Here is a 13,242-nt window from a genome sequence, read left to right as displayed (position 1 = left end):
AGAGTGAATATGTGATGATGGTAAGAAAGATAAGTGTACCTCTCCTTCCATCAATCATTGAAGAGGGTTAAAAGGGAGAAATGAGGGAAGAGAAGAGAGGTGATTTTACTCATTCAGCTCAAAGAGATGTAATTGAATTGAACTGATGCCCCCTCATCCTATATCCCTTACTGTCTCTGCATGAGTACAGTGGACAGAGTGAGTTTTCAGACTTCTGCATGCACCATAATTTATCATATTTTGCCAAAAGAATATAAAAAAAGAGAACTTCTCAGGATATTCACACATAACAATCTCTATGTCCAAATATGCATGCCTTCCTGCTATACAGAATGCAAAAAGCAGTATGTAAAATGAGTAGGATATCTGAATACACAGTAGTAAAGTAAGCAAATAAAACACAGATGATGTACATCTGTTGCTTCTAATGAGATTCTGAGCTGTCCAACCATTGGACACTTTTATATGCCATAATGCAACAGGAATTGAGGACCCATCAGATTTGGAGGGGGGATTTAGTTTAAATGCTTTTGATTTTTGAAAAAGTAATCCTATAAAAAAACACTATTGATATTTATGTTAGGAAGTGGTTAGATAAGCCCCTTTCACTTAAGACTGCTCTCCTGCTGGCTTTAGCATCAGTCAAGCGAGTGGGTGACCTGCAGGTGCTCTCAGTGAGCACTTTCTGCCTTTGGGCCTAACAACTGCAAAGTCATCCTCTCAAGATTCTGGGCGAGTTCTGCTTTATATTAGCCCATGCAACCTTTTAGGGCCCTTACCTTGAATGCCACTTTTGTATCATGGCACTATTGGATTGCATTGGATTATGTTCAGGTCTTATGTGAACATAGAGCCGAGAAAGAAAATGCAAGTGTTAGACCTCCCTGAAAAATTTAAAGCACTGTTTTATTAATTTGTGTCTTTGTTCTATTTATTTGTGTTATTGTAATTTGGTTAGTTGTTCTTATTTTATTACCAAATGTTTTCTGTTTAATGGCTAAACTTCTTAAAAGTTAATGGCTAGTAGTTTTTGCTGTGGTATTGAAATTGGAATTGAGAATTGTGAAATTTCGCTTCTATCTAAAAAAATTAAATTGGTACATAAAATGGGTACATAAATACTATGCATCTACTTTAGATATGTGGTAAAGCAGAACATTGCATTTATGCATGTAAAGTGTGTGAAGAAAAATGGTCAAAATCGTGATTAAAATAGAAATTGCACTTCTGATTTTACACGAAAAAATTTTGATATTATTTTTTCATATGTCACAGTCCTAGTTAGCAATGCTGAAGTGTCTCAAATCTTTTTGTGTCCAAAAAACAATGTAATGGTGCCTATGACTGTCAAAAATAGACATTTGTGACAAGAAAAAAGATGGATTTAAATATTCAGAAATATTAGAAAATAAATAATTCTAATACAAATTTAGTAAATTATCTAATTGTTTATTATGTGTTTTTAGACAATACAATAGCATTTTTTCTTTATTGGTATCCAGCCAATATGTTTTCATGATTTAATATGGACATCTCAGACTTTTGAGGTCAGTTTTGTCACATTGTACAGGCCCCACCCACGACTGTTAATGGACGCTGTCCTATTAGCATAGATCCCACCCTGAGTGAGCCGCAACCAGTATACCATGTTCATTTTCACACTAGAGCATGGCTTCTCAAGTTCAGAGGCCAAGGGGGCCACATTTAAAACACACAAAATGCGAAGGGCCACAATTTACAGTTTGCATCATAAGTCTTTATTTAAAACAATTTTCACAATTTTACTGATTTAGAAATGCAGTTATCAGTTATAATTTTTATTTATATAAGTCCTGCTTGTCCTTGTCCTATTTAAAATAACACTGAACATGAAAATAATAAAAGTTAAAAATCTGGAACAAAAAAAGTGGATTAACTTTTTTTTGTTATATTAAAGGATTAGTTCACTTCCAGAATAAAAATTTCCTGATAATCAGTGGAGGAAAGAGTACTGAAAAAATATACCATTACATTCCAAAAAAAATTAGTATGAGTAGAGTAAAGAGTAGCTTATTTAAAAGTACTCATTAGTAGTGAGTACTGAGCTGTGGATTCTACCCCCTTGTAATAAATGCTGTACACTGCCATTTAAACATTTATAAAACATTTTACATACTGTAATTCACATTATCTTTTGTTGTTTGTCAGAAAGAATGAAGAATATCTATCATCCAGCAGTTTTAATTTTGACTGCCAACTCTTTAAAATACATCAAAGCAACACAGAAAAACTATTAAAGTGTTGAAAAGATGAAAGTTATTCTCATTACACTCATCACCATTGAAATCATAAAGTTTGAAAAAATAGATTTAAAATCAGGTGCAAGGCCACTGAGCCAGAGCATGCTATTGCTGCACATAAAATATTAATATTTAGAACAGTGCAAAGAATACAAAAACCATTAGAAACTCATATGAGAGTTTAGTATCACACACCATGAGATGAGTTGAAAAAAAGATTAAAAAGAGGCAATTTATCTCCAAAAATGGTGCCAGTTTTTGCACTTGGTGATAAAGAAATGAGAATCACTAAACATGATAATTTATGTTACAATTTAAACATAAATGCACATTGTTATGGAAGGAAGGCATCATCCCCTACCTTTTACACATTTACTGAAATTATTATGCTGATAATACAATTTATAAGGAAAAAATTTGCATTAAATAGGGAAGTATTTCCAGGGATAATTTTTCACATGTGCACACATCTCTTTGCGGGGCTGCAACAGTCTGGGTGAGACTCTATCAGCAGCATCCACAACTGATTGGAACAAAAAGTGTTGAACTTGAAAATTGTTTTTGAGCGAATGCACTTGCTAAATGAAGGCGGATTGTATAAAGTTATTACATCACGCACTGACACAGATGCAGTATATTAACACCACGGGTCATCAATAAGGTGCATACTGAATCTGGTCCTCCAATTTCAGTACATTATTTTCAAGCGTTTTAGAGTGTTCCCAACACAATTTTTCACAGTGCGCATCACACGCTCAAACTCATCAGGAGTCAACAAGCTGCCGACTTCTCAAAGTAACTGCTGCAGAATGCACAAGAGGGAGAAATGCAACAGTGCCGATCGCATGTCTTTCTGTGTACTTAAGCAAATGGGTGTGGGAATTTACCGCATTATGAACGTGGCTCTTGCAGGAGTTAACATTGTACGCAATACCCACATCCTCACACCAAATTTCAGGCCCTGTAGGTAGGCAAGCATATATACAGATCATTTAGTAAGCAGAAATCCGAAATTAAATCCGAAATTTACCTTAACAAATTAGAGGATGATGCTGATAACTCCACTGAATTGATGCTTGAAGAATGCACTTCCAGCAGCCATGATTAACAGCAGTTGGCGGTTAAAGTTTTCTATGCACATTTTGATTTGACGAGAGTCACAAGACCGATTACTCTCTCTCTCTCTATCCAATCACATTGATGGATAAAAATTTAATTAAAACAAGCATGTAACGATCACAGACAGATGGAAAATAGCGGAGTAAAAGTGCAGACACATCACTTAAAAAGTAAAAAAATTTTAAACTACTCAAAAAAAGTACAATTTCTGGTAAAAAAAAAAAAAAAACCCGACTTAATTACAGTAACGTGAGTATTTGTAATTCGTTACTTCACACCCCTGCTGATTATTTACTAACCCCCATGTCATCCAAGATGTTCATGTCTTTCTATTTTCAGTCGCAAAGAAATTAAGGTTTTTGAGGAAAACATTCCAGGATTTTTCTCCATATAATGGACTTACATGGTGGCCAATGGCTTGAAGGTCCAAATTGCAGTTTCAGTGCAGCTTAAGGGCTCAACACAAACCCAGCCGAGGAATAGGGGTCTTATCTAGTGAAAACATCAATCATTTTCTAAAAAATAAATAAATAAAAATGTATATACTTTTTACCCACAAATGCTTGTCTTGCACTAGCTCCGAAATGCATAGCTAATGCCCGTTGGCCAGCATTGAAGTCCATTATATGGAGAAAAATCCTGGAATGTTTTCCTCAAAAACCTTAATTTCTTTGCGACTGAAAAAAGAAAAATCTTGGATAACCTTGGGGGTGAGTAAATTTTTATTCTAGAAGTGAACTAATCCTTTAATGTGAAAAAAATGCATTCATACTCGGAGTACTAAACAAACTCAGAATGTTCAAACTCAAAACATTCTTGAGCAAATATAGTTCACAAATTTCTTTTAGACAGTAATAATTTTTTTCCTATTTATACCCAAAATAGTACTGAGTGCACATTACTGAGCACTAAATACATGTAATGTCTGCTTCATTCATACTGGATGCCAAAGGGTACCTTCGTGCAGAAACTCCACATATGCATCACAGAAGTAATAGAACTCATGATGTTCCAGGAAATACCTAATATGGACAAAGGCACCGGTAACACTTTAGAATAGGGAACACATATTCACTATTAACTAAGAGTTTTCCCTGAACAAACTCCTAATTTGCTGCTTATTAATAGTTAGTAAGGTAGTTGTTAAGTTTAGGTATGGGGTAGGATTAAGGGATCTAAAATATGGTCATGGAGAACAAAGAATTAATATGTGCTTTATAACTGGGGGTTTCGCAAGGGTGCAAAACTCTGCAAACTCATTGACATGACGATGGGACCGCTTTTTCCTTGCTTTAACCCATTCACTATTTGAATACAAGTTTTATTTCTGTGCTGCTAAGAGGACCATCTGCCATTTACACAAAGCAAACTGTCAGGAGTATCAACTGATGACACAATGACACAAACATAAATTCACTCTGCCTAACATTTGCACTACATTTGAGCGCAAATTATTATAAAAATACATTAATATTCAGCATGACGCGGGCCACAAAATTAATGCAGACAGGTCGGATGCGGCATTAGAGCATTTAAAAGCAGCATTCAAATAACAAATGTCTTATTAAAGCTACAGAAGTTATTCAGTCAAGAGTAGTGAGTGATTTTCTGTTTTTATTTTATAGTTTGGCTCATATTAACAGCATAGACAGTAGTAGGTACTGTATATTACACTGTTGTCCATTATAAACATGTGATTTCTTTCCCAGCTGTTTACGTTCACAGACATAACCGATTGTGCTTATGTAACTTATGTGTGTTTTTGACAGTTTATGTGCAATAAATCATGAAAGAGAACTTAGTTTAGTGCTCACATGCTGTGTGACAGCCACTTTCTGTGAGCGTGCTTTGGATGTGTGCGCTCATAAAACCGTATAACAGAAGTTTACACTGATTTGGCTTTAAAACATATGCAGATAAGTTTTCATTCAGATAGACATGATAATCAAAACCAAACAGGTGTTTTATTTTGTTAGAGTATCCGAGGCACGAGCTGTAAAGGCACAACCCTATTCTGTAAAAGGGGGCAGGGAGCAGCAGCTCACTTGCATTTAAAGATAAATGCCCGAAAACAGCATGTTTTTGCTTCCACTCAAAATGGGCATTTTCAAAATGAAATAATAAATGATCTGTAGGGTATTTTGAGCTGAACTTCACAGACACATTCTGGGTATGCCTGCGAAATAATAAGGGACATGAAGGGACATAATAGGTCCCCTTTAAAGCTAGGAAACTATTTTTTTTTTTTTTTTTTTATAAATCTCATCAATATTTCTTGAAGTGAAGAGCAGGTAGAGGAAGAGAGAAAGGGAGGAAGTGAGAGAGTGATAATGAGAGATAAATGTAGAGAGTATGTACCAGAAGGGCGTTAATAATGCAGAAGGGTCCCCATGCAGGGAGTCCCCCACACAGCTCTGTCTGTTACGATGCCTGGCAAACAAGTAATCTACTTTATATAATGCACACACTTATACACATTATGATAAAGCTTGCATACAATCAGCTGCTTTTATAAAAGTGCCTGAGTGCTCTATTATGGGCAAACACCTTCCTGTTTAATATCTTATGATGTCCTGTTTCAGATGATGATTTTTTTCAGTGTAACTTTGTGATGAAGACAACTTAAACTTCCCCTGAGAGTAACTCCTCATAACTGGAAGGAGACAAATGACCAATCAGTCAAATGTCAGATATTAAGACTTACTGACTCTTTGTATTCCTAAAACTGTTCTTTTATTCATCTTGTATGTTAATCACCTTTATTTGCATGTTTGCACAACCACAAAAGCTCCTCATTAGTTAGAATTGGATTCTGGCACTTTCATTGCAGCTCATATTGACAGTTAAAATGGATTTGAACACAGAATGCTTATTGAAGCATTTTGGTGCATTCTAGTGTTGCTTTGCCATATAAACTAAAGCAATTAAAATAAAATATAATAAAATAAAAATAAAATACAAATGTAATATGAAAAATTAAACTTGCCAACTAACTGAAATAAGCTCTTATTTTTAATGCAACAGTTTATTGAGCAGTTTATTTACGTTTGCACATATTGAAACCTGGCACATAATAATGTCCCAAGACACACAAGAACAATTGACATTTTTTTTCTGTGTATAATCAACTTTGACTAATAAATTGTTAGATTCCACTCACTAGTGTTTGAGTTGGAGGCTAAGAATAAGTTTAGAACAGATATATTTTTTCTCATCTACACTTGAACACTGACTGAGCTCTTGAGAATTTGACTCTTTATCATTAAACACTATTTATATTTATATCAATCAATATCACAGTGTATTTGATGCAAAAAAAAGTGTTGTGTGTAGTGCCGACTCAAATGTTTTTTTCCTATCAAAATGACAATTGTTCATTTGGAATTATTCAACCTTTAAGAACAAGTAAAAGTCACTGTCGGTTCCTCTCGGTAGTGGGCGAAACTAATGCGCAAATGGTGAGCGCTCACCTATCATTAAAAAAATGCTTTACTGACTGATGTTGAAGTGTAGTTGTTAGGCTTTCAGATCACATCACACATGAATGTATCTTAGTTTTTAAAAAATGGCATTTTAGATAAGCATAATCTTATGTGTGTGTGTGTGTGTGTTTGTTGCCAGTTCTTGCCACTATAATGGTTTTTGGGCATTAATATTAATATTGAGTTTTTGTCACACTTTTCTTAAGTTGAGTGTGAGAGTGTCAGATAATTCATTCCTATATTATGGGGCACTATACAATGAATTTCACCTTGACAGTAAAGAACAATCAAGGAAGATTGTTGATTAAATAATTTGGAGTAAGTTTGTCATCTGACCTATCTGAAGGATTTGTGAGATTTCAAGAGCATCTCACTGTATTATCAACACAATGAAGACACAGTTGTAATTAAAGCGGTTTTATTAATGAAAGGATTGACAAGAATATCTAACAACTACTTGATGGATATCAAGAATGGATAAAAATGCAGGAGATTGATAAATGCAAGTGACTGAGTTGGATGTTACTATGGCATTTGCACATTATCATATGGAAAGATTAACTGTGCTTTCTCTGGACCTTATTCTGGATTTAACAAAGAAATCAAGTGATTATTTGTTATTAACTGACATCAGCTATACAAAATCCTATACTGACAATATATATTAATGCCAAATTGCCAGGGCCTCTGGAAAGAGGTTTGGCAAAGAGATATTTACATTCCACATGGTGAAGAGATGAGTCTGGTTGTGGCAGATGTCTTCCACTGTTGTGTTGGGCTGTGTTGTAGTGGGAAGGAGGAGTTGGATCCGTTTCACAGCCTTGAACACAAAGTACTTGTGAATCATGAACTCCTGAGCACTGAGAAGGTCCTGGCTCTGGAACACACAGATTAAGGAGCCTTGGAGGTGAAGTTTCTGAAGTCTGTGCAGAAGATCCGGACAGTCTAAAACACGCAGATAAAGGATCCCTGAAGAGACAATTCTGAAGTTGGTGAAGAAGATCCAGGGAAACTGGAACACACAGATGGAAGATCACTGAAGAGAAGATTGTGAAGTTGGTGCAGAAGATAGGGAGCACTAAGCTTGTTTTTGTTGCTGTTTCTGTTTCCAAACTCCACAAATTAGCTTCTTGAAGAACTTCCTTGTTACTCTCTTCCAAAACAACCAACTTTGTAGTTATAGCTAGAGCTAACAACTTAGTTTTGAGTTGATCTTAGCTTGGAGAGAACATTTTAATCTTTTTTGAGAAGGAGGGATTTGCAAATTGGATGTTTTGATTGGCTGATGCAGAGGTGGCCACTGTGTGCATAGCTTAAAGGGGTCATATGATGCGATTTCAATTTTTCCTTTCTCTTTGGAGTGTTACAAACTCTTGGTTCATAAAGAAGATCTGTAAAGTTGCAAACACTAAAGTCTCAAAACCAAAGAGATATTCTTTATAAAAGTTAAGAGTTAACCACGCCCCCGCCGCCTCAGCTCACTCTTGCCCGGCTTCAGCTCACGCTAAGCCGGGGCTTTCGCTCATGCTAGGCCGCTGTGTTTTTCGTTGTGAAAGCGAAACTACTTTGTTTGGTCTTCCAAAAGAGGACGATATCCGCTTCGTCATGCCTAGAGCTGATCCGTGCTGGTCGCTGAGGAAATACTTCAACTTTCACCATGGACAAAGCGAAGTCCAGCCCGCCTCAGCTCACTCTATCCCTCAGCGCACGCTAAGCCGGGGCTTCCCCTCACGCTAGGCTGCTGTGATTTTCGTTGCCACTGATGATTCAAACGCGAGTTTTGGGTAGTAGAGTAGCACTTGTTGTTTGTCATTTCTCCGATCACGAATGCAGACAGAGTTTTATGTTTACGCGGCGCGATGCAATGCAAGGCAACGCAACGCGTAAAAAGACAGTATAAGTCATTATAATCAGTAATTATGTCCCCACTGGATGCAACAAATGCCTCGTTTGTAATGGGTTTTAATGTTTATGTCTCGTCTCTCCGGCTGGACACGGCATCAACAGTATGTGAGGGGCGTAACATTTCCGTCACACGCTTGAGGTATTCGGCCAATCACAACGCATTAGATAGCTGGCCAATCAGAGCACACCTCGCTTTTTCAGACCGATGAGCTTTGTAAAAATCGTCGCGTTTCAAAAAGGCGGGGCATAGAGTAGAAACAATAATGTACAGTATGTGGAAAATGTGTTTTTTTTACTTTAAACCGCATAAACACATTTCATTACACCAAATACACAAAATAATGTTATTTTTAGCTGCATCATATGACCCCTTTAAAGTTCACATTTATAACAATGTCTTTAATGTTTTTCTTAATCATAATTCACTTTCCAAAACAATTCCCGATTAACCTACACAATACACTGAAAAATTTCCCCATGCATTCATGTAGCTTAATTGATAAGTTAATAACTTAATAACTTGATAGGCATTTGTTGCATCACAAACAATACTCTTTAAGCAAATACAGTTCTGTAAATGGATATGGAGATTTGCTTCATTTTGTGTCCACTGAGGGAGACCGTGATGAGCAAATGGTGGATGGATCATTAAGTGATAAATGGAATGCTGACATCCTCATTCCTGCCTTGCACAAATGATAAGAGTGAAAGAGAACAAAGCAGTTCCTGCATGGGGGTCACTTTGTTGATATTACACAAAATAATAATATTACCCACAGACTCAAATCTCAAGTTGTCGGTTTAACAGATGAGCCCAATCCTCCGTTACCAATTCGAAAATGTCACTTTAGAACTAGTAACGAAGGAATGTTAAGTTGCTTTTTTGAAAGCTTATGTATTACTGTATTAAAAGCTTACAATATTATGTAGAGTATTATGAGAGATAAGGACTGTGTAAGTGTGATTACCTGCATCTGATACAGCATTCGTTCTTCAACTATATCTCATATTCAGAATAAAACATTAGCTTGAATGTCCATTGAGGAAAGCAATATCTTTGTTGTTCTATGCTTTCAACTGTTAGGGGTGATTTCTGATGACAGCGCTTCTCAGTGTATTTGTTGGTTGCGTCTTACAAGGTGTTGTGGAAAGTAAAAATAACTTTGCTGTGGACTCACTCATAAAAACAGTGTCTTGCCGTCATCTAATGGTGTAACAATGTAATTAAAATCACCATCACAAACACACACACACACCTTTCTCAATCCCAAATACTATTATTAAATACTACTTTTATTTATATAAAATATTATTTATTGAATAGTAATATTTAAAAAACGACAACAGCCATCATAAAAGTTGCTAAGTAATTCAGTCAAAAGTACAAAGGCAGCGCTCTCATACAGCATTAAAGTTATATACAAATATAAAATTAGTAAACTTTGCCCTCAGCCAAAACCATTTGATCTGAAACAAATAATAGATTGATTAGACCAAAGATTGACCATTAGATATACCCAAAACAAATGATAACTCATGTTTAACCACTATAGAGACATTAGAGTCAGCAGAAAATTCCTGAAGAACTGGCCCAGGTGAGGTTGCTCTCGGCAGGTCCATAAATGCTAAACATCTGCTGACGCCCTGGAGCTCACATCTCCAAAAGTCTCAAAGCAAGTATTCAAATAGGCTTTATCTTTATTAACAAACTACATATTTAAAGTCTAAACAACTGCATTCTCACCTAAAAAGAACTATATTCCATGACACAAAAACAGTTACAGTCTTAGACAGTGTTTAACAGGAACTTGCCATAGAGGAGCTACACTCCTTGGTAGAAAATACAAAAGGGAGATCCAAACAGAAAAGCTGTCCATTAAATGTCAGACCAGAGAGAATTCAAAGGTACAACAGTCCACAAAAAAGGAAAAATATACAATCCAAAAAGACTCAACAGAAGGCAGTAAAGTCTCTTATCACAAATCCTTGGCAGCAACATGCTCAAGCAGACATCAGGACTGAACAACAACAACAATAGGCAGTGAGGCATTTAAATAAGGTTGGCCATTAGGAGTGATTTTAAACAGGTTTGAGTGCTACAAGTCTCTAACAAAGGATAAGTTATCTGGGGTTGAAATTGTGCCATCCAGTGATGATTGCAGGGAATCTCAGGCAGAACATTATAGAACCCTCTTTTAAGGAATGGCTCCTTACGTTACCAACAGCTTAGGTTGAGTGGAGACGATGGAAGTCACTAATAAGATTCTTGACCAGGATGTGGCGAGTGGGGACCCAAGTCTGCTCCTCCGGCCTATATCCCTCCCAGTCCACGAGGAATTGTCATTTTCCATGAACCAGTCGAGTGTCCATTAACCGCCGGACTGTGTATGCCGGCTGACCATCAATGATGCATGGTGCTGGGGGTGGCCTGATGGCAAGAGACAGAGAGCTACACTGTGTTCCAAATTATTATGCAAGTGACATATCAATTGGATTTCAGTACAGCAAACAACATTTTCATATCATTTCAGGTAACTGGTATCAATCTCAGACAGGTTTGTTCAATAGTTTGCCAGGTCTTCTTAGGTACATGGAAACCCTACTTAAAGAGGTTGTTCCACATTATTAAGCAAGTCACAGTTCTCATGAAATATGGTGAGGAAGAAAGATCTTTCTGAAGATGAAAAGTATGAAGCAATGCAATATCCTGCAAAAGGCATCAAAACAAAATCTTTTGCGAAAAGCAAATAGCGATTATTGAACTGTCAAAAGATTTGTGAGTGACTTAGCGCACAGAAGATCTTAGTCAGATAAAGAGTCGCATGACAGACACAGTGATGAAGCTGGTATGTGTTTGCAGTACACAAGCCATGGTTAAGAAAGCTGACTCCACTGTGATGTGACCCTCTCTCTCTCTCTCTCTCACACACACACACACACACACACACACGATGCGCAAAACTCAGCATTTGAACAGTCAATAGCAAATACTTAAACTAATAACAAAACAGTAGCTGATTCAGAACGCCTCACACGAATTTTCCGCTCCAGTTGAAATTTTTGAACTTGCGCGAAAGACGCGTGCTTGAGGCGAATATCGTGCGCTCATGGCAAACGCATTGCATCATTCGCGTCGCCCGGCGCAAATTCGCCTCTATTCGTGTCTTTGCGTTGACTTTGTATGTAATCTGCTCGCGCTAATAATTACATTCGCGTCTGGTGTGAACACACTGTTAGAATATTGCGCATCTAATATTTAAAAAATATTTAGTGTGCAAATATTTTTAAAAAGTATTTGATTCTTGAGCCAAAACCAAGTCATGCAAGTCAAGTCCACATCCATGCCAAGTATTTACCATGATATGAATAATTTTGAAACACATTAAGGATAGACATCACAAAATAGTAATTTTGACAGAAATTTGTCTTATGTCTATATCTAGATGCTACAAATTGAAATTAAAGCCATAACCTATAATTATCGACATTGTTGCTTAAGTGACTGCTGATTAAATTTGAAGAATGTTAAACTCGCATCAGACTTATGACAACAGGCTATATTCACCTGCAAGTCTTCAGTAAGGGAAAACAATAAGCTGAATGTTGACATCTATGTAACAAATTATTAAATATTCTAAGATTTCATACCTAACCCTTGGGAGACCTGCTTTACTATTGTTCACTGGTTTTCGTTATCTTTTACTAGGTGGCAGCAATAAACCCTAACCACCCACTGGCTCAGATGCCCCTGCCTCCCTCCATGAAGAACTGCATTCAGCTGGCCGCCTGTGAGGCCAATGAACTCCTGCCCATGAACCCTGACCTCCCTGCTGACCTTTTCACATCCTGTCTCACTACACCAATCAAAATCGCCCTACGCTGGTGAGATATGCTGATTACACATGCATTCAGTTGTATTCAGTCCTATAATGTACATACAAACCAAATGAATAGTGAGCTACTCAAACCAGGTATTTTGATCGCAATAGCCCTTATTCTCTGGGGGGGGGGTTACGCACTTTCTTTTGACCCGTATGCTTTACAAAGTAGGCAGCTTATGGAGGTTAAGTATTCAGTGTAGTCCCTCATTATATATATATATATATATATATATATATATATCAATGAGTGATCATGAGCATTTAGCAGGTCATTATTTCAAATTAGATACCACGGAGGGATCTTGTATCAATAATCAATAAAAGGGTTAATTTTGAGGTATTGACTTGAGGATTTTGGGGGTAAGACTGCTTATCACATAAATAAATAAATGGATATTTTAAAGGGGTCATGGAATTTATTTTTATTTTTATTAAACAATGTTTCTGAGGTGAACTTTTAATCTTAGTATGTTTTCTTTTCTTCATCAAAGACGTAATTTAGGATAACACTTTATAGCAACTTTAATTAATAAATCATTAAAAATATTTTATAATTACAGATCGTTAGTTTTACAT

The 13,242-nt window shown here is 36.5% G+C and overlaps 1 protein-coding gene across 3 annotated transcripts in view; it reads left to right on the top strand.

The window, feature by feature from the left end:
- Positions 1-13,242, top strand: part of rptor (regulatory associated protein of MTOR, complex 1) — a 304,659-nt gene that overhangs the window by 169,527 nt on the left and 121,890 nt on the right. For all 3 annotated transcript variants that reach the window (XM_016281200.1, XM_016281199.1, XM_016281198.1), the window contains exon 7: positions 12,492-12,667. In XM_016281200.1, coding sequence (XP_016136686.1) covers positions 12,492-12,667 — 176 coding nt within the window. The remainder of the gene's footprint in view (positions 1-12,491; positions 12,668-13,242) is intronic.

This window comes from Sinocyclocheilus grahami, unplaced genomic scaffold (assembly GCF_001515645.1).
Source record: "Sinocyclocheilus grahami isolate Dianchi unplaced genomic scaffold, SAMN03320097.WGS_v1.1 scaffold148.1, whole genome shotgun sequence".
NCBI classification, from domain to species: Eukaryota; Metazoa; Chordata; class Actinopteri; order Cypriniformes; family Cyprinidae; genus Sinocyclocheilus; species Sinocyclocheilus grahami.
The sequence above is the reverse complement of the archived record's forward strand: the minus strand, read 5'-3'. Positions and strand labels throughout refer to the sequence as shown.